The sequence below is a fragment of the Martes martes genome, assembly GCF_963455335.1.
Source record: "Martes martes genome assembly, chromosome: 7".
In the NCBI taxonomy this organism is placed as follows: domain Eukaryota; kingdom Metazoa; phylum Chordata; class Mammalia; order Carnivora; family Mustelidae; genus Martes; species Martes martes.
Genome location: NC_137894.1, coordinates 111355931 through 111381163, shown reverse-complemented (window position 1 = coordinate 111381163; position 25233 = coordinate 111355931). Strand labels below are relative to the sequence as shown.

The window sequence follows — 25233 nt, the reverse complement described above, 5'->3', positions numbered from 1 at the left end:
AAATGAAAGCAAAGATAAATATAGATTGGATTTATGAAAGGCTTTAGGGAGAAGGCTGGACTTTAGCTAGCACAAGAATTTTTTTTTAATTTTTAAAATTTTTTATCCTTTAAAGCCTTTATTTAAATTCTAGTTAGCTAACATACAGTGTAATATTCGTCTCAGGTATATAAGACAGTGATTCAACACTTCCATACCATACCTGGTGCTCCTCTTGATAAGTGCATTCCTTAATCCCCATCACCTATTTTACCCATCCTCCAACACACCTCCCCTTTGGTAACCATTAGTTTATTCTTTATAGTTAAGAGTCTGTTTCTTGATTTGCATCTCTCTCTCTCTTTTCTCTCCCCTTAGCTCATTTGTTTCTTAAATTCCACACATGAGTGAATCATATTCTATTTGTCTTTCTCTGACTTATTGTGCTTAGCATAATACTCTCTAGCTCCATCCATATCATTGCAAGTGCCAAGATTTCATTCTTTTTTAATGGGTAAGTAATGTATTTCTTTATCCATTCATTAATTGATGGACACTCAGGCTGTTTCCATAGTTTGGTTATTGTAGATAATGCTGTTATAAACATTGGGGTACATATATCATTTAAATCAATACTTTTTTATTTCTTGTATTATAGGGTAGTAAAGCAACTGCTGGATTGTAGGGTAGCTCTATTTTTTAACTTCTTGAATAACCTCCATACTGTTTTCCAGAGTGGCTGCTCCAGTTTGCATTCCCACCAACAGTGCAAGAAGGTTCCCTTTTCTCCATGTCCTTGCCAACACTTGTTGTTTCTTGTGGCATGAGAATTAATCTAAGGAATAGGCCTTGCAACTGAACTCAACAGTTGTATGTATGAGCATTTAGAGAGGAGAACCAGCATTAATCCCATTTCCAAAGGAGGTCACCACCTATAAAAATGTAATAACCATGGAGGTAGGCCTTATAGGGTGCCTAAAGGCTGAATAAGAAGAAGAAAGAAAGGATTGTTCAACTGGGCAAAGGAAAGAGGAGGTGTGAAGGAGGAATTATATCAGTAACATCTGAAAGTTGAGTTAGGATCAGTGAGGTGATCAACCACCTAAAATAACAAATATTTACTTTTATTCAGGTACTGCATTAAGTACTTTTACACCCCTTTTTCTATTTGAATATTCACAACTTAACCATTAAGTAATAATGAGATTAATATTATTGTTATTCTTATTTTAGAGAACACTGGGGCTTAGAAAGAAAAAGCAATATACCCAATGTCATAGAACTACTAACCGACAGAATCGAAAATATCAGATACCAAAGTTTGTCCTGTTTTGTAAAGCACAATGCATATTGCTTCCCAGATTTGAAAAAGGTCTTTGTAGCTTATTTTAATGCAGCTTCCTACTGATTTAATGAAAACAATAGTTAGCTTCATGAAAGACTTATAAGAACATATATTTATTAGCTCAAATAATTAGTACTAATTCCTAAAACATACATACATAATTGGGCCCCAATATTACCCAAAGGTCAATGCTAGGAAAAAACAACTGGCATCCTATCAAGTCATTCCTTTACTAACAACTATGGTAGTGTTATAAAAACTTCTTGGCTTTTTAAATTCAAATTTTGAGAAAATCAACAGTCCTTTTTAAAGAAGCACATTAAGTACATGAACATTTTTAGCACAAATTTTACTTGCTTTTTGTAAACATTCATGCACTTTGTGCTCCTTTCATATGTCAGGAAAAATTGTGAAAGTCTTTAAAATGGAAAAAATATTAGATGTCCTGTGTAGTGGATTATTCTGGATTATTTTCTACAGTATTTCAGCTATCTTACAATTCTAACTTGCAAAAATCTGAGAGTAATGTAAATAATTTGCACCCAAATGATTTTCTGTCCAACAGAAGTGCAACAGGCTGCTTTGCAGATGGACTAACTGTTGCATCTATTTGTAAATTCATTTCTACATTCTTTTATTTTTTTCCCATTTCTACATTAATGCTTATATATTCGTATTTGAGCTTTCCTGTGAAGCAGTTGTAGTATCTTTCTGGTACGCTCAATAATTAATGTAAGACATAATACCTTGGATATATTCATTTAGTATTTGTAATAAAGTTATGATTTTACTTTCAACAAATTATTAACGGTTTTAGAGATCATTCATCCACTGAGATGCCCAATGAATTCAACTAATAGGACCAGGTAAACCACACTGTTGAAGGAGCATACTTTTAAAAAGCACTTGCTTCAGCCCATAGTTATCTTTGTGTTGGAACCACAGGTAAATCCCAAATGCCAACAAAACTCTTTTTTTCCTTTGCTCATTTGCTTTGTTTCCAATTCCACATGTGAATGAAATAAGATGGTATTTGTCTAACTTATTTTGCTTAGCATTATACTCTCTAGCTCCATTCATGTCATTTAAATGGCAAGATTTCATTCTTCTTAATGGCTGAATAATATTCCATTTTACAGGCATATCACATCCTTTTTTTTCCCATTCATCAGTTCATGGACATCTGGGCTGCTTCCATAATTTGGCTGTTCTAAATAATGCTGCTATAAACATAGGGGTGCATGTCTCCCTTTGAATCAGTGTTTTGTATTTTGGGGGCAAATATCCAGTAGCACAATTATTGGTTTGTAGGGTAATTCTAATTAACTTTTTCAGAAAACTCCATATTGTTTTCCAGAGTGGCTGTACTAGTTTGCATTCCTACCAATAGTGCATGAGGGTTCCTCTTTCTCCACCTCCTTGCCAACACTTGTTTCCTGTGTTATTGATTTCAGTCATACTGATAGGTGTGAGGTGATATCTCATTGCAGTTTTGATTTGCACTCCCTGGATGATAAGTGATGTTGATCATCTTTTCATGTGTCTGTTGGACATCTGGGTGTCTTCTTTATAGAAACGTTTGTTCATGTCTTCTATTCCTTTTTAAATTGGATCTCCCTAAGGATTTTAAGCCAAATTTAACTTTGTTACTCCTTTTTTTGCCTCTCCTTTTATTTATTTATTTTTTTAAAGATTTGATTTATTAGAGAGAGAGAGCATTGAGAGAGAGAGAGAGAGAGAGAGAGAGAGAGAAGGAGTAGGGACAGAGGGAGAGGAGAAGCAGACCCCCAGCTGAGTAGAGAGCCTGATGCAGGGTTTGATCCTAGGATCCTGGGATCATGATCTGAACCAAGAACAGAAGCTTAACCAACTACCTCTCATTTTATAACCATATTAGGGACTGAGATAGATTTTTGGCATCCATCACCTAAATTATTACAGTTTAGTCAGTTATACTTATCAGTTTGATCTTTTCTAGCCTGGAACTTTTTACAAACTATCATTCAGCCAGTGACTAAAACAAGTGATATGTATTTTTACAAGTTTTTATTAGAAGATTCGTTGTATGAATCTTCTTAGAATCTCAGATTCTGTATGTATCTCAAAGTTGTATGAAGACTCAACTCTCTAAACGGTTTTAATGAGAACATAATGAAGGAAAAGAAAGTAAGATGAAAAATCATGAGGCAAAAAGCAAGGTTAACAGAAATTAAATATCAGTTTGACCAATTTGTTTATATTTTAAGAATCTTAATGATATTAGAGTATTTCAGATATAGGAGAAACTCTATTAAATTCCTTGATGGAATAGGCTCAGTGGCACGTACTCTTTAGAAAAAAAGCATGCTGAAGATCTTTCAGAATAAAACACATCTTCCATAATATGTTATAGCCTATCCTCCAAGGAAACGAGGTAGGCTGTACGCTTGCAAAACCATGAGTGCAAAAGCCTATTGTCTTACCCGTTCGTCTGTACTGCCTGTTGCATGATGGGAATAAGTGATGAGACCAGGAATGGGCTGCTCACCGTGTGCCATGATAACAGCTGGACTGGTGTAGAATGGATGCTTCTAATGTACAACACATAACAACTATGAATACAGTGACAGGAAGACATGAAACTATACAAGCAAAATGACTAGAAAGGAAAAGGGTGAAAACAAATGAAACAATGAAATGCCAAAATTTTTCAAATGTAGTATGACAATATCAGCTTAGATTTCAAATATTGTAAGCTTTTTCTTAAGATTGAAATTGATGGTACTTTTTACTCTTAATTAACAGTAAAAGAGAAGATATAATGATTTTAAAATGTGTGTATTTAACCAATCAGTTCCATAAAAACAAAATGAAACAAAACAAAACAAAAATCACATGCAATTTAAACATTTACTTGCCTTAAGTAAAGATTTAATGGACCAACTGAGCAGATCTGCAGACGAAATCATTTGGTCTTCAGTGAAAGATTACCTATTGGTTGTCTAAAAGGACACTTTAAAAAGATCTCTATGATCCTTTCTAATCTATGCGTTGTCAAAATTCCTCTCAAGTTATCCTCATAGCCAAAATATCTGGGTGATAACCTAAAACTTTAGGAATTCCTTCATTAGGTTTTCAATCTTGTGTTCTCAATGAACAATCATTATTCCCAGCAATGACATATTATTTTCTGAAGATTTTTAAGTATACTGGGTAGATTATACTAGGTATGAATAATAATGTAAGTGATGTTCTATGAATAAAGTGACTAAATTTATGCAAGTACCACATTGTCCTCTATTTACTATCAAAATCGCCCAAAGAGAATCTCTAATACTTTGGTACTATTCTAATAATATTTATTGCTTTATTGAATAAAAAATGCGAATACATTATATCTATTTCCTCTTTATACCACTAGGGTAATTTGGGTCAAGTAAAATTTAAAGAAGTGTTAACTGCTGAAAAACCCGTCTTAAAAAAATACTACTCTTTCTCAACTAATTTTTTGAATCATCTAAGGTCTCTTACCTTCAGTCTGCAGCTCCTTTATGAATTTGTGAATATTTGATGTTTTAAATATATGAAAGTTGTATATATAATACGAGCACAAAAATGACATTTCCAAAGAGTTCTTAAATGTCACATTTTACCTATTTACCTATTACTTCAATAAGTAACAGCAATATCTTTAATGTCTCATAACCGAGAACAAACTTCAATGCTTTCAAGGACTCTACATTATGGAGGGCACATAGCTATGAATGTCATGAATATCCTGATTCTTTTCTAAGGATGCCCTGAAGAGAAACTGAACTCAAGAAAAAAACTGGATGGAAAGAGGGATGAAATCAGTACATTTACCTGTGGTTCCTTTAGATCTTTGGGTCTCTGTCTGCAGGCTTACCTTGGCAGCAATGGCTGCTGCAGTTATATGTGATGAAGAACTATCTTCTGTTGAAGCAACACCACTGTCTTTCTTCTCTTCTTCCTCTTCCTCACATTGAACCCCTTTGTCTTCTGTCTGTTTATGTGGGCTAGTTGTGGGAGGAGGGGACAGAGGAGGTGGTGGGGAAGGTAAATCTTCAAGTTCATCATGTACTTCCTTTACTTTTACAATGGCATCACGTAAAAGGTCAATGGCATGAGGTAGAGCTGGCAGTATAAACTGAAAGCATTCCTGTATGCAAGAGGAAGAAAAAAAATGAAGATAAAGCACGTTTATAGGCATATAGAATGGTAACAGTCAACTTACTTGTGATTTGGGATCTATATTTCTCTCCATCTATCTTAAGAATGAATGATATTGAAAATATTATCTTTGCAATGTGAAATATGAAGTAAATATGGTCCATAGTATTCTCTGTAAGCTGTAGAACTAGAGTACTATATACACATATAGTATATTTTTCTTAAGGTAAAATTTCTATACAACTTCAGGTTTTAAAGATACATTATGGGAAAAGCAGGAAACAGTTTCACCTTTCTAGTTAGAGCAGAACACTAGAATTAACAAACCAATTGAGGACTGACTTAGTTTATTCAGAGAGCTAAAGTTCTGACTATTATCATAAAATATAGCTAGGCAACATTGTGTAATATACAAAAAATGTTTGTATAGAGCACTACATAAAAATTCACATAGTTTCCTGCTCAAGTGCCCACTATAACCTATAATGTATCACCAAAAGAGAATAGGTGAGAACTTTAAAATCAGAACATAGGGCCAGAGATGTTTGTGGAATGTGTTCAAGCACAGGTCTTTCTTTTTTACATTTAAAGTAACTTACCTTAAAATTTAAGATGTAAAGAAATATCTTAAAATTTACAGAGGATTATGGGAATACCTGTAAGGGTACCTGATCTTTTGACTTCTCTTTATATGGCTCAATCATTTTAGTAATAAAGATTATATAGCAAAGAATTTAATCTTGACCAACGAGAACTCTGGCCTTTACTTTCAGCTTTTGGGAGGTGAACTTTAATTCCTGGTCTTGCCTAAAAGGAGTGTCTTTGTTTGCCTGAGATTTGGCCACTGGACAATCTAACAATGTGGATTATTATGAGGACTTTGGGAAACAAGATATTAGTTTTGCCTCTGGAAGGAACTGGGGACTAAAGGCCTAAGTTTCCCCTCTGGGAAGGATTAGACTAAAGGTCAACCATATGGGTAATATGTGATCAAGTCCCAATAAGAACATTGGACATCAAAGGCAAAGGTAAGTGTGCCTAGTTAGTGATATTCTGTATTATCTCTTTTATGGCCAAGAAGAGGTAATGCTGTCCCTGGCTCCATGGGAGAGGATGATTAGAAGTTCCTCATTTAGTACCTCTCAGGATTTGCCCTATGTGCTTCTTCTCTTGGCTGGTTTCAGTCTGTATTCTTTCCCTGCAGTACACCACAACAGTAAGTACAACAGTTTTCAGTGAGTTCTGTGAGTCCTTCTTGTTAATTATTAAAATTGAGGGTGGTTTTAGAAACCCTCTACATTTTAAGTTGGTGTCCAGAGTGAAGGAAGTCTTGTGGAGTGCTCCAACTTTATAGTTGGCTAACTTTTACAGCTGGCCCAAAATCCTTACAGTTGGTGTTAGAAGTGTGACTCACTAGAAAGATCCTGACTCATGTGATCATGAAACATCATTTGGGCAGAGAAAGGAAGACAGGGTGGGGATGGTTAATCTTTAGAGCCTAGATAAACACAGGGTCACCCACAGAATGCAACTGCAGCTGTGCTGTGATTAGTTATTGGTGATGGAAGTTAGCAATGGAATTTTGAAATGAAAGATCAAACTTTTAAGGTATGTCAGTGGATGCATAAAGAAAAAAGGTAAATTTATAATCTCTTAGTTATTGTTATTTGCACTAGCTAAAACAAAAGGAAGAATGTTGGGGTGAATCCTGAGGTTGTGCCAAGCTTAGATTTTGGTTGATCTAACATATAGCTGCCGGTCCCTGAGCTGTTTCCAAAAAAAAAGTTATGCGGAAATGATTAATAGTGAATAAAGTTAGACTTATTCCTAAGAGAATGGAGTAAAGAAATGAGAGATTCAAGAGACCTGTTCTATAAGGGTAGAAATATTTAAATAATAATTAAGAAATGAATGAATAAAGTAGGCATTGCTGGGGGCAAAAGAAAGGTGTTAATGTAGCAGCATTATGGGTTGAGCAGACAGATGGGAGCACTGGTCTCCCAACATTGAAGGTTCCTAAACAATCTTTATTTACCCTAGTTTGAAGGAATTTTAAAAACTAGAAGGCAAAGATAACTAAAAGAAACCTCATCTTGAATCACCTTAAGTGATGGTCCCATAATCTAATCAAGATAAGGCCTGACAAAAGAGTGTGAAACCCTTGGTACAAACCCTGCCTAGAAACCCAAGGCCATATGCACATAAATGGATAAAATGGTCATGGGATGGAGAAGATACTTTTCTGGGATTTTTCAACAGGGGATCCATCATGTAAATACCTGTTGAAGTTCTAATGAGAGGTACAGTTAGATTGAAAGGGTACAGGGATGCAACAGTTGATGTTATTATAGTGAAAGTTGGGATGAAAATTAGAATGTCTGGACAGTGAACTTCATATGAAGTGATCAGTCTCCTTTACCTGATTGTATTATGGGGATGGATATTGTGTTTGACTAGAAAATTCTTCCTTTACCTCGTATTGTAAAATAGAAAGCATATAAACCCACTCTTCCACCAGTAAACATAATACATGTTAAGTGGGAATAAATAAGATTGCCTGAGTCTACACAGATCATTAATTTGGTATACAATGGGCCTGTGTGGAGTGCAAACTGGGTTCATGGAAGAAATCTGTGAGTGCCACCTAGCAACAACTGCTGGGACTTTGGGCCAGAAAATTTGCATTTGAGAGAAAATTACTAGCTTGCTATTGGACTTTAATTGAGACTACCCTTATGACTGAAGAACATAAAATAATCTTGAAAACTGAAATATCCATAATGTCTTGGGAATGTCAGAGAAATGCTCTAATGGGGAAGGCAATGCCCAAGAGAATTCCATAATAAAATGGAAATGGTGCATATAGGATCATGCTACCAGGAGAATGCAAGGAGGTACTCACGAGCAGGTAGCCTCTTTTCACCTAGGGCCGACTTCGGAACCACCTGAGGAGCTGCTGGATCCTATGGCCACTTGGGCCACTTGGGCGGTGCCCTATAAACAGCTTTCTACTGATCAACAAAGAGCTGCTTGGTTTATGGATGGCAATTCCAAGGTGAAGGGACAGCATCCTGTTTGGAAGGCCGCCACTCTGATTGAAGAAGGTAAAAACAAATCAGCTCGATAGGCTGAACTGCATGATGTTTGCCCCTATGTTTGGGTTTTTACCAACTCATAGGAAGTGTTCAGTGGCCTGGCCATATGGTCAGGCAGAAGCGCAATGGAAAATTGGTCTACCAAATGGATGCTTATACGGGGCATAGCCTATGGAAGTCACTCTGGGAATGTAAGGGGTATGTTTAAGTAGGATACATCAATGCCCATCAGAAGAACCCCCTTTCAGAAATGGAAGTTAATTGGAACTGGTGAGCAGATTTTCCAGTATGCATGCTTGACATGGCACCTGGGCCCATGAGATGAGTGGGCAATGGGGGGCTGCAACAATGCAGATATAGGCTAAATTGATATGTTCTTCTTGCACCCACTGAGGCACTAAATGCCAACAAGAACTGTTCTATCTTCTAACAAAAAAGGCAGACAGCAGGTTATGCAGCATATTCCATAGGGGAAAGTCCTGCACATAGCTAGCAAGTTGGACTGATGCTGCTAGTCCCTTGAGACTACAAATGAATCCTAACAGGAATAGACATTTACTTTGGACTGGGCTTTGCTTACTCAATGGTAGATGCAAATACTCTGTATACTATACTATAGAACAGAAAATATTGTACCAATGACTGCAGAGTCACATTCCTTTAGACCAAAGTACACACTTTTATATTCAGAGCAATGATTTGATAGAAAATTGGAATGGACTATGGAAACGTTTGTTGTCTAAAAACAGAGGAGCATGGCTTATATGCTTTCATTAGTGACCATTTGTGTGTGGCCACATTCAACAAGAGGGAGGCCAGGGGAGGGTCCCCACTAAATATAGTCCTCTACCTTTCTAGGGAAGAGGGGGCTGGGACACGATGCTGGTACGACTATACTTTTTCTTTAGGACTATACTTTTTCTTTTATCGTATCACAACAACTTTCTTTTTTTTCTACCTGACGCTATGGTACTAGGATCAGGGTTGAAACTGTGCATCCCAGAGCAGGATGATTCTTAAGCAGACACTACTAACTATACCTTTAAACCTTTACGTCAGAGTTCCTAGGGCCTGATGGGGTAGATTATGCCTGACTCCATCTGGCCAAATTGGGATTGACAGTGAATGCAGTTATATCACCTGGTGTTTGAGACTGCTCACTAGCAACCCTATCTTGTATGAATGGAAAAGGACTAAGCAGGTGGCACTTGTTAAACAAGTATTACTGGTGGCAATCCAGACCAGCACAGTGGCCAAATCAACTGTCTCATTAAAAGATTTTCAAAGGAAAAGTCTGAGTATAAATGGAAAGAAGGAGGAATGGTAACAGGAGGTAAAGGAATGAATAAATGGGTTATGTAACGAGGGAGATCAAATATATTGGTGTCTCAAAATCCTTAGAACAAGAGAGGATATTGTTTCTTAGCTCAGTTGTAACAGATGCCAGAAAGGTTAAAGTCGTATGTTGGTGAGACTATTCCTACTTTGGGAACCTGACAAGCCCATAAACCTGAATAGCATAGCTCTGGGAGACATTTTGATCATATGATATAATGACAGACTAGGCTAACTGTTAATGTCTATGTAGGACTCTAATAGTGTGCCAGTTACCTTTTCACTCATATTTCAGGTTATATCCACAACTCTACTGTGAAATGTTATAATACTGTCATCGCTAGTAAGATTATAATACTGATATTGATGATCATATATATTGGGAAATTGAGTTAAATCCTCCTCAAAATGTAATGCCAATGGAAAATGGCTTCAACAAGACAGCTAATGTCTGTGGTAAATAGTTCTGTGGAATTGTATCATAGGATAAAAATAGTAGATCAAGGTAAAAAATTAGTATATTAGTATAAAAATATGAAATATGTATAATGGTTTTAAAGGATAAATTACCTATTTCTCAGATTTATCCCTATCCCACACTGAATCCTCTAATTCTTAGATATATTCACACTGATACTGGTGCTATATCTGTAATATAAATGCTGTAGTAAGTATAGATGCCCAGCCAGACAAATACAATCATTTTTCTGTAAGAGATCTTTGGCCAAAGCCAGAGGATAACTTATGTAATGAAAAATTAACCTTACCCCAGAGAATTTGGCCTTTGCTTTCATTTACTGGGATGTGATAGGAATGTCTTTGTTGCCTGGCAACTTGGGCTACCAGACAGTGTAACAATGTGATTTATGATGAGGGCATTGGGCATTTTGGTGTCTGTTTTGCTTCTGGAAAGTGTTGGGAACTAAAGAAAGAGCCTAACCTTTAGAAAGGGCTAGAGACTAAAGGCCAGCCTTATGGGCAGCATGTGACGAGCCCCAGCAAAAACTCTGAACACTGAAGGCTTGGAGCTTCCCTGATTGGCAATACTCCCTGAGCTGTTATACACTGATGCCAAGAGAGTAATGCATTTACCTCTCTTCCAATCTTGGTTAACTTTAATCTGTATCCATTCTGTGTCATAAAGCATAACTGTCAGCTTAACATCCTTTGATGAGTTCTGTGAGCCTTTCTGGTGAATTACTGAAACTGAGGGTGGTTTTTGGGAATGCACTAAATTGCAACTGGTGTCAGACACTAGTGAGGGCAGTCTCATGGAGTCCTCTAACATTTTGGTTGACTAACTCTCATAGTTGGTAAAACTTTACACTAAATAATATAAATCTCAAGGTTGCTTACCTGAGATCCTTTCTTGCTACCTGGCAGGTTAATTATGAGAGTTTTCCCTCTGATTCCACATACAGGCCTGAAAGGAAAGAGAATGGATGAATACTAAATTGCAATGAATGGTTGGTTTAAATACATTCAACAACAAAGATCAATCATTGTACTTACATGCGAACAACTGTTTTAGAATAAAATCGTTACAACTAGGGGAGGGGGGTAGGGGGTTGGGTTAGCCTGGTGATGGGTATTAAGGAGGGCATGTATTGCATGGAGCACTGGCTGTGGTGCATAAACAAAGAATCCTGGAACACTGAAAAAATAAAATTAAATTTAAAAAAATTGTTAAAACTAGAGATTCACCAATTGCTATACAAATTGGTCATTCTGGCTGAGGTTTTTACAATAATGGTTAGTGTCGTAGATTGGAAAAATGTACTGAACATGAAATAAGAATAAATTAGCCAACTTAAAGAAATAATGGACAAAACATCTTCTTTCTCAAATTTAGCTTCTTCATATCTCATATAGTTCTAAGATTTCAATGAGATAAATGTATTAAAAATGTCTAGCACAGTCACATTTATGTTCAAAAGTCTAACACAAAAAGCAATCAAGAGTTGAGTGAGACTTACATTTGAGCTCTTGCTTCTCAGAAAAGGATGTAAATTTAAAAGTAAAATAAAGTTTCTCACAAATGAATGGCGGTGGGAAGAGTTTGAAGAGCTTAGCTGCTGAAAGAGCCATTGAAGAACATGGACAAGTAAGAAGAAAGGTCTTTCAGGGATCACTGAAAATTTCCAAGCTACTTTTAAACCAAGTGGTTAAATAAGAAACATAAGCAGTACAAAAGCACCGGATGAACAGGAGTCAAGAGCTGAAGGTCTAGATTTCGTATAAGAGTTGGAATCATACTCTACCAATAATTGGCTATGTTTCTTTTACCTGGTAACATCTCATTTTCATCATCTGAAAACAGAGATTAGTCTATTTCTAAAATTTTACAACTAAGACTTTAAAAGTCGTGTAAGAACCTTTTACCAAAACTTTTCCCTAGGAATGATTTTATTCTTTAACTACTTTAACTTTCTGAAATAACATAAAATTGTCATATTTTATTGTTTTTTTCTTCTGTTCTATTCACAGAGTCAATAGCTATTTATTTTAAAATTTCCATATTCTTTTTAATAGAGAAACAATTGAAAAATAATATTATATTAGTTTTAGTATACAAAAATGATGTAATATGTGTATATATTGTGAAAGGATTACCATAATAAGTTTAGTTAACATTCATCACTACGCAGTGACTAATTTTTCTTCTTGTAATGAGAACTCTTGCAATCTACTTTCTTAGAAACTTTCAAATATACAATACAGCAGTATAATACATAACCCATTTATTCATTCCTTTATCTCCTTACTATTAATTATTGTCACCATGCTGACATTAAATCCCTAAGATTTATTTAACTCATAAGTGGAAGTTTGTTTTTGACCACATTCTCCCATTTCACCTATTCTGCAATGCCTGCCTCTGGCAGCCACTAATCTATTTTCTGTATTTATGAGTTTGGTTATTTTTAGATTCCACACAGATGTGAGATAATAAAGTATTTGACTTTCTCTGTCTGATTTATTTCATTTAACATAATATACTCAGGTCCCATATATGTTTGGTGCAAGCGGCAGGATTTCCTTCATTTTTATGGTTCATTAATATTCCATTGCACATACATACCATAGTTTCTTTATCCATTTATCTGTCAGGAGACATACATTGTTCCATGTCTTGGTTATTGTAAATAATGCCACAGTGAACACAGGGGTACACATATCTTTTCAAGACAGTGATTTCATTTCCTCTGGATAGATGCATAGATGGAAATGCTGGATCATATGGTAGTTCTATTTTTAATTTTTTGAGCAACTCCCATACTCTTTTCCATAGTGACTTAACCGATTTACATTCCCTACCAGTACACAAGGGTTCCCTTTTCTATGTATGTTCTTGTTATCTCATCTTTTTGATAATAGTCATTCTAACAGATGTAAAGTGGTACCCCACTGCAGTTTTGATTTCCATTTACCTGATGATTAGTGATATTTAGCATCTTTTCACATACCTGTTGGCCATTTTGATGCCTTACTTGGAAAAATGTCTTTTCAGATACTTTGTCTATTTTTTAATGGGATTTTTTTTTTTCTACTGAGTGGTAGGGGTTCTTCATACATTTTGAATATTAATTTATCAGATATATAATTTGTGAGTATTTTCTCCCATTTCATAGGTTGCCTTTTCATTTTGTTGATGGCTTCCTTTGTTGCACAGGTTTTTAGATTGACATAGTCCCATTTATTTTTGCTTTTGGAGGCAAATCCAGAAAGCACTACCAGTATTGATGTCTAGAAGGTTATCCACTATGTTTTATTCTAAACGCTTTATGGGTCCAGGTCTTACATTATGTTATAATGTAAGATAATTATATTACAACTCAATCTATATTGAGTTGATTTTTGTGTATGGTTTAAGGTAGTGGTCCTATTTCATACTTTTTCATGGAACTGTCCAGTTTTCCTGCCATTTATTGAAGACATTATCCTTTCCCCATTATATATTCTTGGTTCTTTTGTCATGAATTAATTGACCATATATATATGCATGGGTTTACTTATGGGTACTCTATTTTGTTCCACTGATCTGTGTGTCTGTTTATATGCCAATACCATATTGCTTTGATTATTACACCCTTGTAATATAGTTTGATCAGGAAGTGTGATGTTTCCAGCTTTGTTCACCTTTCTCAAAATGCTTTGAATATGTGGGGTCTTCTGTATTTCTATTAGGAATGATTGATCTATTTCCATTAAAAAATGCCACTGGAATTTTGATAGGAATTGCACTGAATATGCAGACTGCTTTGGGAAATATGGACACTTTAATAATATTAATTATTTCACTCCATGACCATGAAATATCTTCCTATTTATTTGTGTCTTTAATTTTTTTCATCAGTGTCTTGCAGTTTTCAGTGTATAGGATTTTCACTTCCTTGGTTAATTTTATTCTTTGGTATTTTATTCTTTTTGATGAAATTATAAATGGGATTATTTTTCTAATTTCTCTGATAGTTCATTATTGGTGTATAGAAATGCAACTGATTTTTAAATATTGATTTTGTATCCTATAACTGTACTAATTTCTTAGTTCTAACTTTTTTTTTTGATGAAGTCTTTAGGATTTATTATATATAACAGCATGTTATCTGCAAATAGTTTTATTTCATTTCTGATTTGGGTGACTTTTATTTATTTATTTTTTTCTTGCCTAATTGCTCTGGTTAGGACTTCTAGTACTATCTTGAATAAAAGTAGTGAGAGTAGGCTTCCTTGTTTTGTTCCTGATCTTAGACAGATGGCTTTTAGTTTTTCACCATTGAGTATGATGTTAGATGTGGCTTGTGATATATTATTATATTTAGGTACAGTCCTTCTATATGCATGTTGTTGAGAATTTCCATAACGAATGGATGTTAAATTTTGTCAAATGCTTTTTCTGCATCTGTTGAGAGGATTATATAATTATTTTATCCTTTATTTTGTTAATGTTGTCTATCACATCAATTGATCCGTAGATTTTTTAAAAATATTATTTATTTATTTATTTATTTGACACACAGAGAGAGAGAGATCACAAGTAGGCAGAGAGGCAGGCAGAGAGAGAGAGGGAAGCAGGTCCCCTGCTGAGCAGAGAGCCTGATGTGGGGCTCCATCCCAGGACCCTGAGACCATGACCTGAGCCCAAGGCAGAGGCTTTAACCCACTGAGCCACCCAGGCACTCTGATCTGTAGTTGTTAAATCATTATTGCAACCCTGGAAAAAAATCCCACTTCATCATGGTCCTTTTAATGTACTGTTGTACTCAGTTTGCTAATATTTTGTTGATGGTTTTTGCATCAGTATTAGGGATACTGTCCTGTATTTTTTTCTTCTCTGGTTTTGGTATCAGGGTAATGCTGCTCTTATAAAGTGAGTTTGGAAGTGTTCCCTCCTCTTCCCTCCCTCCTCTTCCCTCCTTTTTTGAAAGAGCCCGAAAAGGATTGGCATTAATTCTTCTTTAATTGTTTCATAAAATTCAATAGTGAAGCCATATGGTCATTGACTTGCTGGGAGGTTACAAATTATTGATTCAATTTCTCTACTAGTAATTGGTTTGCTCAGATTTTCTATTTCAAGATTAAGTCATGGTAGGTTGTATGTTTCTAGAAATTTATCCATGTCTGGTAGGTTGTCCAATTTGTTGGCACACAATTAATCACAATAGTCTCTTATGACCTTTGTATTTCTGTAGCATCAGTTCTGTTTCCTCTTGTACAAATGATATTATTTAGCTGAGTGCTCTTTTCATTATTATTATTTTTTGTGAATCTATTTTTTAAAATCTTCTCAAAGTATCAGCTCTTAATATCTTTGATTTTTTCTGTTGTATTTTTAATCTCTTTTTCCTTTATTTTTGCTCTGTTCTTTATCTTCTTCCTTCTAATAACTATGGGTTTAATTTGTTCATTTTAGTTCCTTGAGGTATAAAGTTTAGTTATGGCCTAAAGTTGTAGGCATTTATTCCTATGAACATCTCTCTTAGATTGCTTTTGCTTCATCTCATAAGTTTTAGTATGCTATATTTCCATTTTTATTTCTCCCATGATATTTCTTGATTTTGCTTTTGATTTCTTCTTTTACCCACTGGTTGTTCAGCAGCATGTTGTTGACTTTTCATATATTCATGATTTTTCCAGTTTTCTTCTTGTAATTGATATCTAGTTTCATACCTTTATGGATAGAAAAGATGCTTGATAGGATTTCAATCTAGCTAAATTTATTAAAATTTGTGCTGTGGGCTAATATATGATCTATCATGATAGGTCAAGATATTTATCATGGAGAATGCACCAAGTGTGTTTGAGAAGAATGTGTATTCTGCAGCTTTTGAAAGGAAGGTTCTGTAAGTGTCTGCTAAGTCCATTTGGTGTAAAGTACCATTTAAGTTCAATATTTCCTTACTGATTTTCTGTTTGGATGATCTATTCATTGATGAAAGTGGGGTACTGAAGTCTCCCATTATTATTGCATTTCTATTCTTCCCTTCAGATCTGTTAATATTTGCTTTATATATTTATCTGCTCCTATGTTTAGTGCATAACTGTTAACATATGTTATATCCTCTTGTTGGATAAACCCCTTTATTATGATACAATGACCTTCTTTTATCTCTTATTACAACCCTCTTATTTAAATCTATTTTGTATGATATAAGCATAGTTAACCAACTTTCATTTTCTATTGGAAAATACTTTTTCCATTCCTTCACTTTCAGTCTGTGTCCTTATATCTGAAGTGAATCTCAGACAGCATATAGTGGGGTCTTGTTTTTATTACTCCATTCAGCCACCCTGTTTTGATTGGGAGAATTTAGTCCATTTACATTTAAAGAAATTATTAAGAGGAGTGGACTTACTATAATTTTGTAAATTTTTTTTCTGGCTGTTTTGTAATACCTTTGATTGTTCTCTTGCTCCCTTCCTTTGTGATTTGATGACTTTCTGTAGTGGTGTGTATGGATTCCTTTCTCTTTATCTTTTGTGTGCCTTCTATAGGTTTTTGCTTTGGGGTTACCATGAGACTTACATAAAACATATCCATAACAGCTGATTTTAAGTTGACAACAACTTAAGTTTGAACACATTCTAAAGTTCTATATTTTTACTCCTTCCACCATGTTACATTTTTGGTGTTACAATTTATATCTTGGTGTTACAATTTATATCTCTTTAAGTTGCTTATCAATTATCAAGTTACTATACTTATTTTTAATACTTTCGTCTTTTAACCTGCACATTAGATATAAAAGGGATCAACCCATGATTACAACATTAGACTTTCTAAATTCAACCATATATTTACCTTCACAAGTGAGATTCACACTTTGATTTGTTTTCCTGTTACTAATTATCACCCTTTTGTTCCAGCTGAAAGAAGTCCCTTTAACATTTCTTATAAGGCCATTCTACTAGTGCTGAACTCTTTAGCTTTTGCTTGTATAGAAAACTCTTTCTCCCTCCAATTCTGAAGAACAACTTTCTTGGATAAAGGAGTCTTGTTTGGCAGAATTTTTTTTTTTTCTTTTAGCACTTGAATATTTTGTGCCTCCCCTTTCAGGCCTGCAAAGTTTCTGCTGAAAAAATCTACTTGTATTTTATAAGGTTCCCTGTATACAAAAAGTTTTTTTTTCCTCTTGTCATTTTTAACTTTTGACAATTTAATTATAATGTGCCTTTTTTTTTCGTTCTTTTTATTATTATTTTTTAAAGATGTTATTTATTTATTTGACAGATGGAGAGCACAAGTAGGCAGAGAGGCAGGCAGAGAGAGAGGAGGAAGCAGGCTCCCCGCCGAGCAGAGAGCCTGATCCGGGGCTTGATCCCAGGACCCTGAGATCATGACCTGAGCCGAAGGCAGAGGCTTTAACCCACTGAGCCACCCAGGCGCCCCTATAATGTGCCTTTGAGTAGGTCTCTAAATTCATTTAATTTGGAACTCTTGGGTCTGGATGTCTATTTCCTTCCTCAGGTTAGGGACATTTTCAGCTATTATTCTTCAAATAAGTTTTCTGCTGCTTCTTCTCCCTTTTCTCCTTCTGGGATTCTTAAATTATGAATATTGGTCTGCTTGATACTGTCCCATAAGTCTCAAACTATCTTCAACTTTTATTTCTCTCCTGACTAGATAAATTCCAGTTGTCCTGTCTTCAAGTGTGCTGATTTTTTCTTCTGCTTCATCTAGTATTGTTAAATCCCATTACTGATTGCTTTGGTTCAGTTATGTATTCTTCAGCTATGTGATTTCTGTGTGGTAGTTTCTTATATTCTTTGTTGAAATTCTTACTTTGTTTGGACATTGTTCTCCTGACCTTGCTGATCATCTTTATAACCATGATTTTGACCTCTTTCATCAGGTAAATCAGTTTATTCTCCCTAGTTAAGAGTCCTATGGTTTGTCTCCATCTCATTAATCTCTGTTGGACGTCAATATATTTACAATTTATCAAGTTATAAGTGGAACTTGGAATTTAATTTTCAAGAATGTAACTCTATTTCCTAAGAATGTTTCTAAGAATATTCCAAGTGTCAATACCCTCCACCACAAGAGTATTGGCAAATACAAATTCAGTTAATTCTATTCTAACTTTTTTGCAAACAAGCCCAACCTATTATGTCTCTAAAAACACTTCATCTGCTCTATGGTGACACCCTAAATAGTAGTGCTAATAAAGGTATGCATATAAACGTCAATCAGTATTGTATGTGTATACATAATAGTTATATCTAGATCACTATTTTTCTGTGTGTGTTATGTGTGTATGTGATATAATTAAAAGCTTTATTATACACATAAGAAATAATAACTGTTATTTTCGCTTAATCTATTTGGACTGTTACTTTGCCAAAAATATTAGATTGGGCTTTTAAATTGGCCCCATCAGTTTCTTTGAATGTTTAAAAATTAATTTTGAGATATAGTTTATATCTATAGAATGTCCAGGGTCATGACAAAAAGAAAATACTATACCTTTACATAACTCCTTTGTTTAATACAGTGGTTTTATAAACACTATCTCATTTAATAATTTTTTTTTTAGATTTTTAAATTTATTTGACACACAGAGAGAGATCACAAGTAGGCAGAAAGGCAGGCAGAGAGAGAGGGGTAAGCAGGCTCCCTGCTGAGCAAAGAGCCCAATGTGGGACTTGATCCCAGGACCCTGAGATCATGACCCGAGCCAAAGGCAGAGGCTCAACCCACTGAGCCACCCAGGCATCCCTTTAATAATTTTCAAAAATACAAGTATTATAGTCTTAGTATATTTCAGTATTTATTAAACAACTAAGGACTTGCACTAAATATTCTGGGATAAATGCATCTCACTTCCTTAGGGAGATTACAAATGTAATACAAAACATTGAAGCATATAAACAAATAACCATAAGATAGTAGGTGATAACACAAATTGGCTCAAAGTACCATAAGTTTGAAATAAAAGCAGTAGCTTTTAGGTGAGGGTATGAGGTAAGGGTTTCTGGAAGATGTAGCATTTAAGTGATTTTATAAAGGAAAATATTTGAACAAGTAGGGCAAAATGGGGGTAGGGCAAGAAAAAGAGGATAGTTTAGATGGAGAAGAAATACAAGGCAAAGCACAGAGACACAAAAGAACCAAGTGCATTTTGGTTTTACTAAGTCTTTCATCTAGTGAGAGCATAGTGTACTTAGAAGAGTAATGTGAGGTAAGAGATACTAGTGGAAAGATGTGGCAGTTTGATAAATTAGTAATTTCCAAAGTGTAGTCTCTGCACTAGCAATATATACATCATTTGGTAATTTGTTAGACATGTAAATCCTCTTATACTACCCCTTCCCTCTCACTGAATCACTGAATCAGAAACTATGGGGCTGAGATACAGCACTCATGAAGCTCTCTAGTTGATTCTGTTCCAATGCTTAAGCACTACTGTGATAGTGTGCTTGAATTTTGGTACTACTCTTTACTATTAATGTAATATTGGCTTAGATACTGAGTCTAATTCCTAGTTTTCAAAATGTGAGTTATTTTAAGGATTAATATAATTCTTGAAATGTGTTATACAATGCCTAGAACATACTGGATAATTAATAAACACCTGGCCAATTTTCCCTTAAAAAGTAACTTGGAGTTAGATAATTAAGGTCATGAATTCAATGTAAAGATCTAGACCTTTTTTAAAGTTGTTAATTTCAATTCCAGTATAGTTAACATACAGTGTTATATTAGTTTCATGTGTACAATACAATGATTCAACAAGTCTATTCATTTCTCAGTGCTCATCATGATAAGCATAATCTTAAATCACCTTCACCTATAGCATCCATCTTCCCACCCACCATCAATTTATTCTCTTTCTTTAAGAGTCTATTTTAATTTTTCTTTTTTGCTTGTTTTGTTTCATAAAGTCCATATACGACTGAAATCATACGGTATTTGTCTTTCTCTGAGTTATTTCACTTAGCATTATACCCTCTAGATCCACCCATTTTGTTTCAAATGATAAGACTTCATTTTTTTCTTTTTTTAAGATTTCATTTTTTTATGGCTGTAGTATTCCACTATACACATACCACACCTACTTTATTCATTTATCTATGGCTGGACACTTGCATTCCAGTTTTAAATTATAAATGATGCTGCAGTAAACATAGGGGTACATATATCTCTTTGAATTAGTGTTTTCATTTTCTCTGGGCAAATACCCAGTACTGAAAATTAATGGATCATATGATATTTCTATTTTTAAGTTTTTGAGGAACCTCCATATTCTTTTCCATATTGGTTGCACCAGCTTCCATTCCCATTAACAGTGCACAAGGGTACATTTTTCTCTACATCCTCACCAACATTTGTTAATTCTTGTGTTTTTGATTTTAGCCATTCTGAGAGTAGTGAGGTGGTATCTCATTGTGGTTTTGATTTGCATTTCCCTGATCATGTTGATGAGTATCCTTTTGTGTGTCTGTTGTCAATCTATTTGTTTTCTTTGGAAAAATGTTCATGTTCTCTGTCCACTTTTAATTGAATTAGTAGGGCTTTTTTTTTCCCCTTGGTGTTCAACTGTATAACTTCTTTATATATTTTGGATACTAACCCTCTATCAGATATGTAATTTGCAAATATCTTCTTGCATTCAGTAGATTGTCCTTCAGTTTTGTTAATGCTTTCCAAAAGCTTTTTATTTTGGTGTAGTCCCCAACAGTTTAATTTTGCCTTTGTCTCCCTTGTCAAAAGAGACATATCTAGAAAAATGTTTCTATAGCCGATATCAAAGAGATTACTGCCTATGTTTTCCTCTAGGAATGTTATAGTTTCAGGTCTGACATGAGGCCTTTAATCTATTTTGTTTATTCTTTTGGATCATGTAAGAAAGTGGTCCAGTTTCATTCTTTTCAATGTAGCTATTCAGTTTCCCAAACACCATTTGGTGAAGAAAACATCCTTTACCCATTGTATATTCTTGCCTCCTTTGTCACACACTAATTGACCATAAAAGCGTGGGTTTATTCTGTTCTGTTCTCTGTTCTGTTCCATTGATCTGTGTGTCTATTTTTTTTTTAAGATTTTATTTATTTATTTGACAGAAAGAGACCACCAGTAGGCACAGAGGCAGACAGAGAGAGGAGGAAGCAGGCCCCCCGCTGAGCAGAGAGCCAGATGCGGAGCTCGATCCCAGGACTCTGGGATCATGAACCTGAGCTGAAGGCAAAGGCTTTAACCCACTGAGCCTTTAACCTACTGAGCCACCTAGGTGCCCCTGTGTGTCTATTTTTGTCCCAGTACCACACTGTTTTGATTGCTAGAGTCTATAGTATATTTTGAAATCTGGGATTGTGATACCTCCTGTTTTGTTTTTTCTCAAGATGGCTTTGGCTATTCAGGGTCTTTTGTGATTTCATACAGATTACAAGATTACTTGTTCCAGTTTTGTGAAAAAATGTTGCTAGTACTTTGATGGGATTGCATTAAATCTGAGATTGTGTTGGGTAGTATACACATTTTAATGCTATTGGTTCTCCCAACCCACAAGTAGGGAATACCTTTCCATATGTCCGTGTCATCTTCAATTTCTTTCATCAACATTTTACAGTTTACCAAGTACAAGGTCTTTCAACTCTTTGGTTAGGCTTTTTTTTAGGTATTTTATTCTTTTCGGTGCAGTTGTAAATAGAACCGTTCTCTTAATTTCTTTCTGCTACTTCATTGTTAGTGTATAGAAATCCAACCGTGTTTTGTATATAAATGTTGTATCATGCATCTCTATTGAATTCATTCATCAGTTCCAGCAAGGTTTTTTTTTTTTTTTTTTTTTTTTGGTGGAGTCTTTAGGATTTTCTATATAAAATATCATGACATCTGCAAATAGTGAAAGTTTTATTTTTTCCTTACCAATTTGGATGTCTTTCATTTCTTTCTCTCTTTCTGTGTGTGTGTGTGTGTGTGTGTGTGTGTAATTGCTGTGGCTAGGACTTCCAATACTAGGTTGATTAAAAGTGTTAAGAGTGGACATGCTTGTCTTGTTCCTAATCTTAGAAGAAAAGCTCTCAGTTTTTCACCATCGAGTATGATTTTATCTGTGTGTTTTCATGTATCATCTTTATCATGTTGAGGTAAGTTCCCTATAACTATACTTGAGAGCTTTTCCACGAATAGATGTTGTACTTTGTCAAACACTTTTTCTACACCTTTTGAGATAATTATATGGTTTTTATCCTTTCTCCCCTAATGTGACGTATCATGTTGATTGATTTCAGAATATTGAATCACTCTTGTATACCTGGAATAAATCCCACTTGATTATGGCAAATGATTTTTTAAATTGTTGGGTTTGGTTTCCTAATATTTTGGTGAGGATTTTTGCCTCTTTGTTCACCAGAGATATTGGCCTGTAGTTTTCCTTTCCTTTTCCTTATCTGGTTTTGGTATTAGGGTGATGCTTGCATTATAGAATAAATTTAGAAGTTTCCTTCCTCTAAGTTTTGGAATAGTTTGAGAAGAACAGATATTAACTCTTTTTTAAGTGTTTGGAAGAATTCGCCTGGGAAGCCGTCTGGTCCTGGACTTTTGTTTGTTGGGAGTTTTTTGATTATTGATTCAATTTCACTGCTAGTAATTTGTCTGTTTAAATTTTGTACTTCCTGATTCAATTTTGGGAAATTACATGTTTCTAGGAATTTATCAGTTTCTGCAGGGTTATCCAATTTGCTGGCAAACTTTTTCATAATATTCTCTTATTATCCTTTGCATTTCTGTGGTATTGCTTTGCTATTTCTCCTCTTTCATTTCTAATTTTATTTATTTGAGTCCTCTCTCTCTTTCTCATTTGAGGAGTCTGGCTAAAGGGTTATTGATTTTGTTGGTTTCTTCCCAAAGAACCAGTTCCTGGCTTTATTCAACTGTTTTATTGTGGTTTTGTTGTTGTTTGTTTGTTTTGTTTCTATTTCATTTATATCTGCTCTAATCTTTTTATTTTTTATTTATTTTAAAATCTCTTTTCAGTGTTCCAGAATTCACTATTTATGCACCACACCCAGTGCTCCATGCAATATGTGCCCTCCACAATATCCACCACCAGCCTCACCCAACCCCCCCCCCAAACCCTCAGTTAGTTCCTCAGAGTCCACAGTCTATCATGCTCTAATATTTATTATTTCACAGCCCTGAGATCACAACCTGAGCCAAAACCAAGAGTTGGATGCTTAACAAACTGCCACCCAGGAGCCCCTATACTACATCTTCTTTATTCATTCAGTTGATGGACATCTGGGTTCTTCCTACATTTTGCCTATTGTGGACATTGCTGCTATAAACAGTGGGGTGCATGTGCACCTTCAAATCACTATTTTGCTATCCTTTGGATAAATACCTCGTAGTGCAATTGTTGGGTCACAGGGTAGCTCTATTTTAAACTTTCTGAGGGAACTCCATGCTGTCTTCCAAAGTGGCTGCACCAGTTTGCATTCCATTAACAGTGTAAGAGGGTTCCTCTTTCTCCACATCCTTACCAACATCTGTTGTTTCCTGAGTTGGTAATTTTAGCCATTCTGACTAGTGTGAGGTGGTATCTCATTATGGTTTTGATTTGTATTTCCCTGATGATGAGTGATGTTCAGCATTTTTTTATGTGTCTGTTAGCCATTTCCATGTCTTCTTTGCAGAAATGTCTGTTCATGTCTTCTGTCCATTTCTTGACTGGATTTTTTGTTTTTTGGGTGAGTTTGAGAAGTTCTTTATAGATTTTGGATACTAGCTCTTTATCAGATATGTTATTTGCAAATATCTTCTGCCATTCTGTAGGTTGCCTTTAGTTATGTTGATTGTTTCCTTTGCTGTGCACAAGCTTTTTATCCTGATGAAGTCCCAATAGTTCATTTTTGCTTTTGCTCCCCTTGCCTTTGGAGATGTATGTAGTAAGAAATGCTGCAGCCAAGTTCAAGAGCTGCCTGTGTTCTCCTCTAGGGTTTTGATGGATTCTTGTTTCATATTTAGGTCTCTCATCCATTTTGAATTTATTTTTTTATACAGTGTAAGAAAGGGGTCCAGTTTCATTCTTCTGTATGTGGCTGTCTCGTTTTCCAAATACCATCTGTTGAAGAGACTGTCTTCTTTTTCCATTGGATATTCTCTCCTGCTTTGTTTAAGATTAGTTGACCATAGAGTTGAGTGTCCATTTCTGGGTTCTCTATTCTATTCCATTGATCTATGTGTCTATGTTTGTGCAAATACCATACTGTCTTGATGATTACAGCTTTGTAATACTGCTTGAAGTCTGGAATTGAAATGCCTCCAATTTCTGTTTTCTTTTTCAACATTATTATGGCTATTTGGGGTCTTTTCTGGTTCCATACAAATTTTAGAATTGTTTGTTCCAGTTCTGTGAAAAATGCTGGTGTTATTTTGATAGGGACTGCAAGGTATTGCATTCTGTATTGTTGTAATCTTACCTATTAGAATAGCTTTTGCTGCATCCCAAAGACTACTGTGTTTTCATTTTCATTTGTCTCCATATATTTTCTGATTTTGTTTGATGCATTCATTGTTTAATAGCATGCTATTTGGGGCACCTGGGTGGCTCAGTGGGTTAAAGCCTCTGCCTTCAGCTCAGGTCATGATCCCAGGGTCCTGGGATTGAGCCCCGCATCGGGCTCTCTGCTCAGCAGGGAGCTTGCTTACCTTCCTCTCTCTCTCTGCCTGCTGCTCTGCCTACTTGTGATCTCTATCAAATAAATAAATAAAATCTTTTAAAAAAATAGCATGCTATTTAACCTCCATGTGTTCTTTCCAAATTTTTTCTTGTGATAGATTTCTAGTTTCATATTATTGTGGTC

At 35.1% G+C, this 25233-nt stretch overlaps 1 protein-coding gene across 4 annotated transcripts in view; it reads right to left on the bottom strand.

Annotated features, from left to right (window-relative positions):
* GPHN (gephyrin) overlaps positions 1 to 25233 on the bottom strand; it is a 661506-nt gene that overhangs the window by 229900 nt on the left and 406373 nt on the right. For 2 of the 4 annotated variants that reach the window (XM_080807346.1, XM_080807345.1), the window contains exons 6-8: positions 11281 to 11347; positions 5211 to 5483; positions 3787 to 3894 (exon numbers count right to left, since the gene is read on the bottom strand). In XM_080807346.1, coding sequence (XP_080663472.1) covers positions 3787 to 3894; positions 5211 to 5483; positions 11281 to 11347 — 448 coding nt within the window. The remainder of the gene's footprint in view (positions 1 to 3786; positions 3895 to 5210; positions 5484 to 11280; positions 11348 to 25233) is intronic. The other 2 variants (XM_080807348.1, XM_080807347.1) reach the window with 1 other exon arrangement.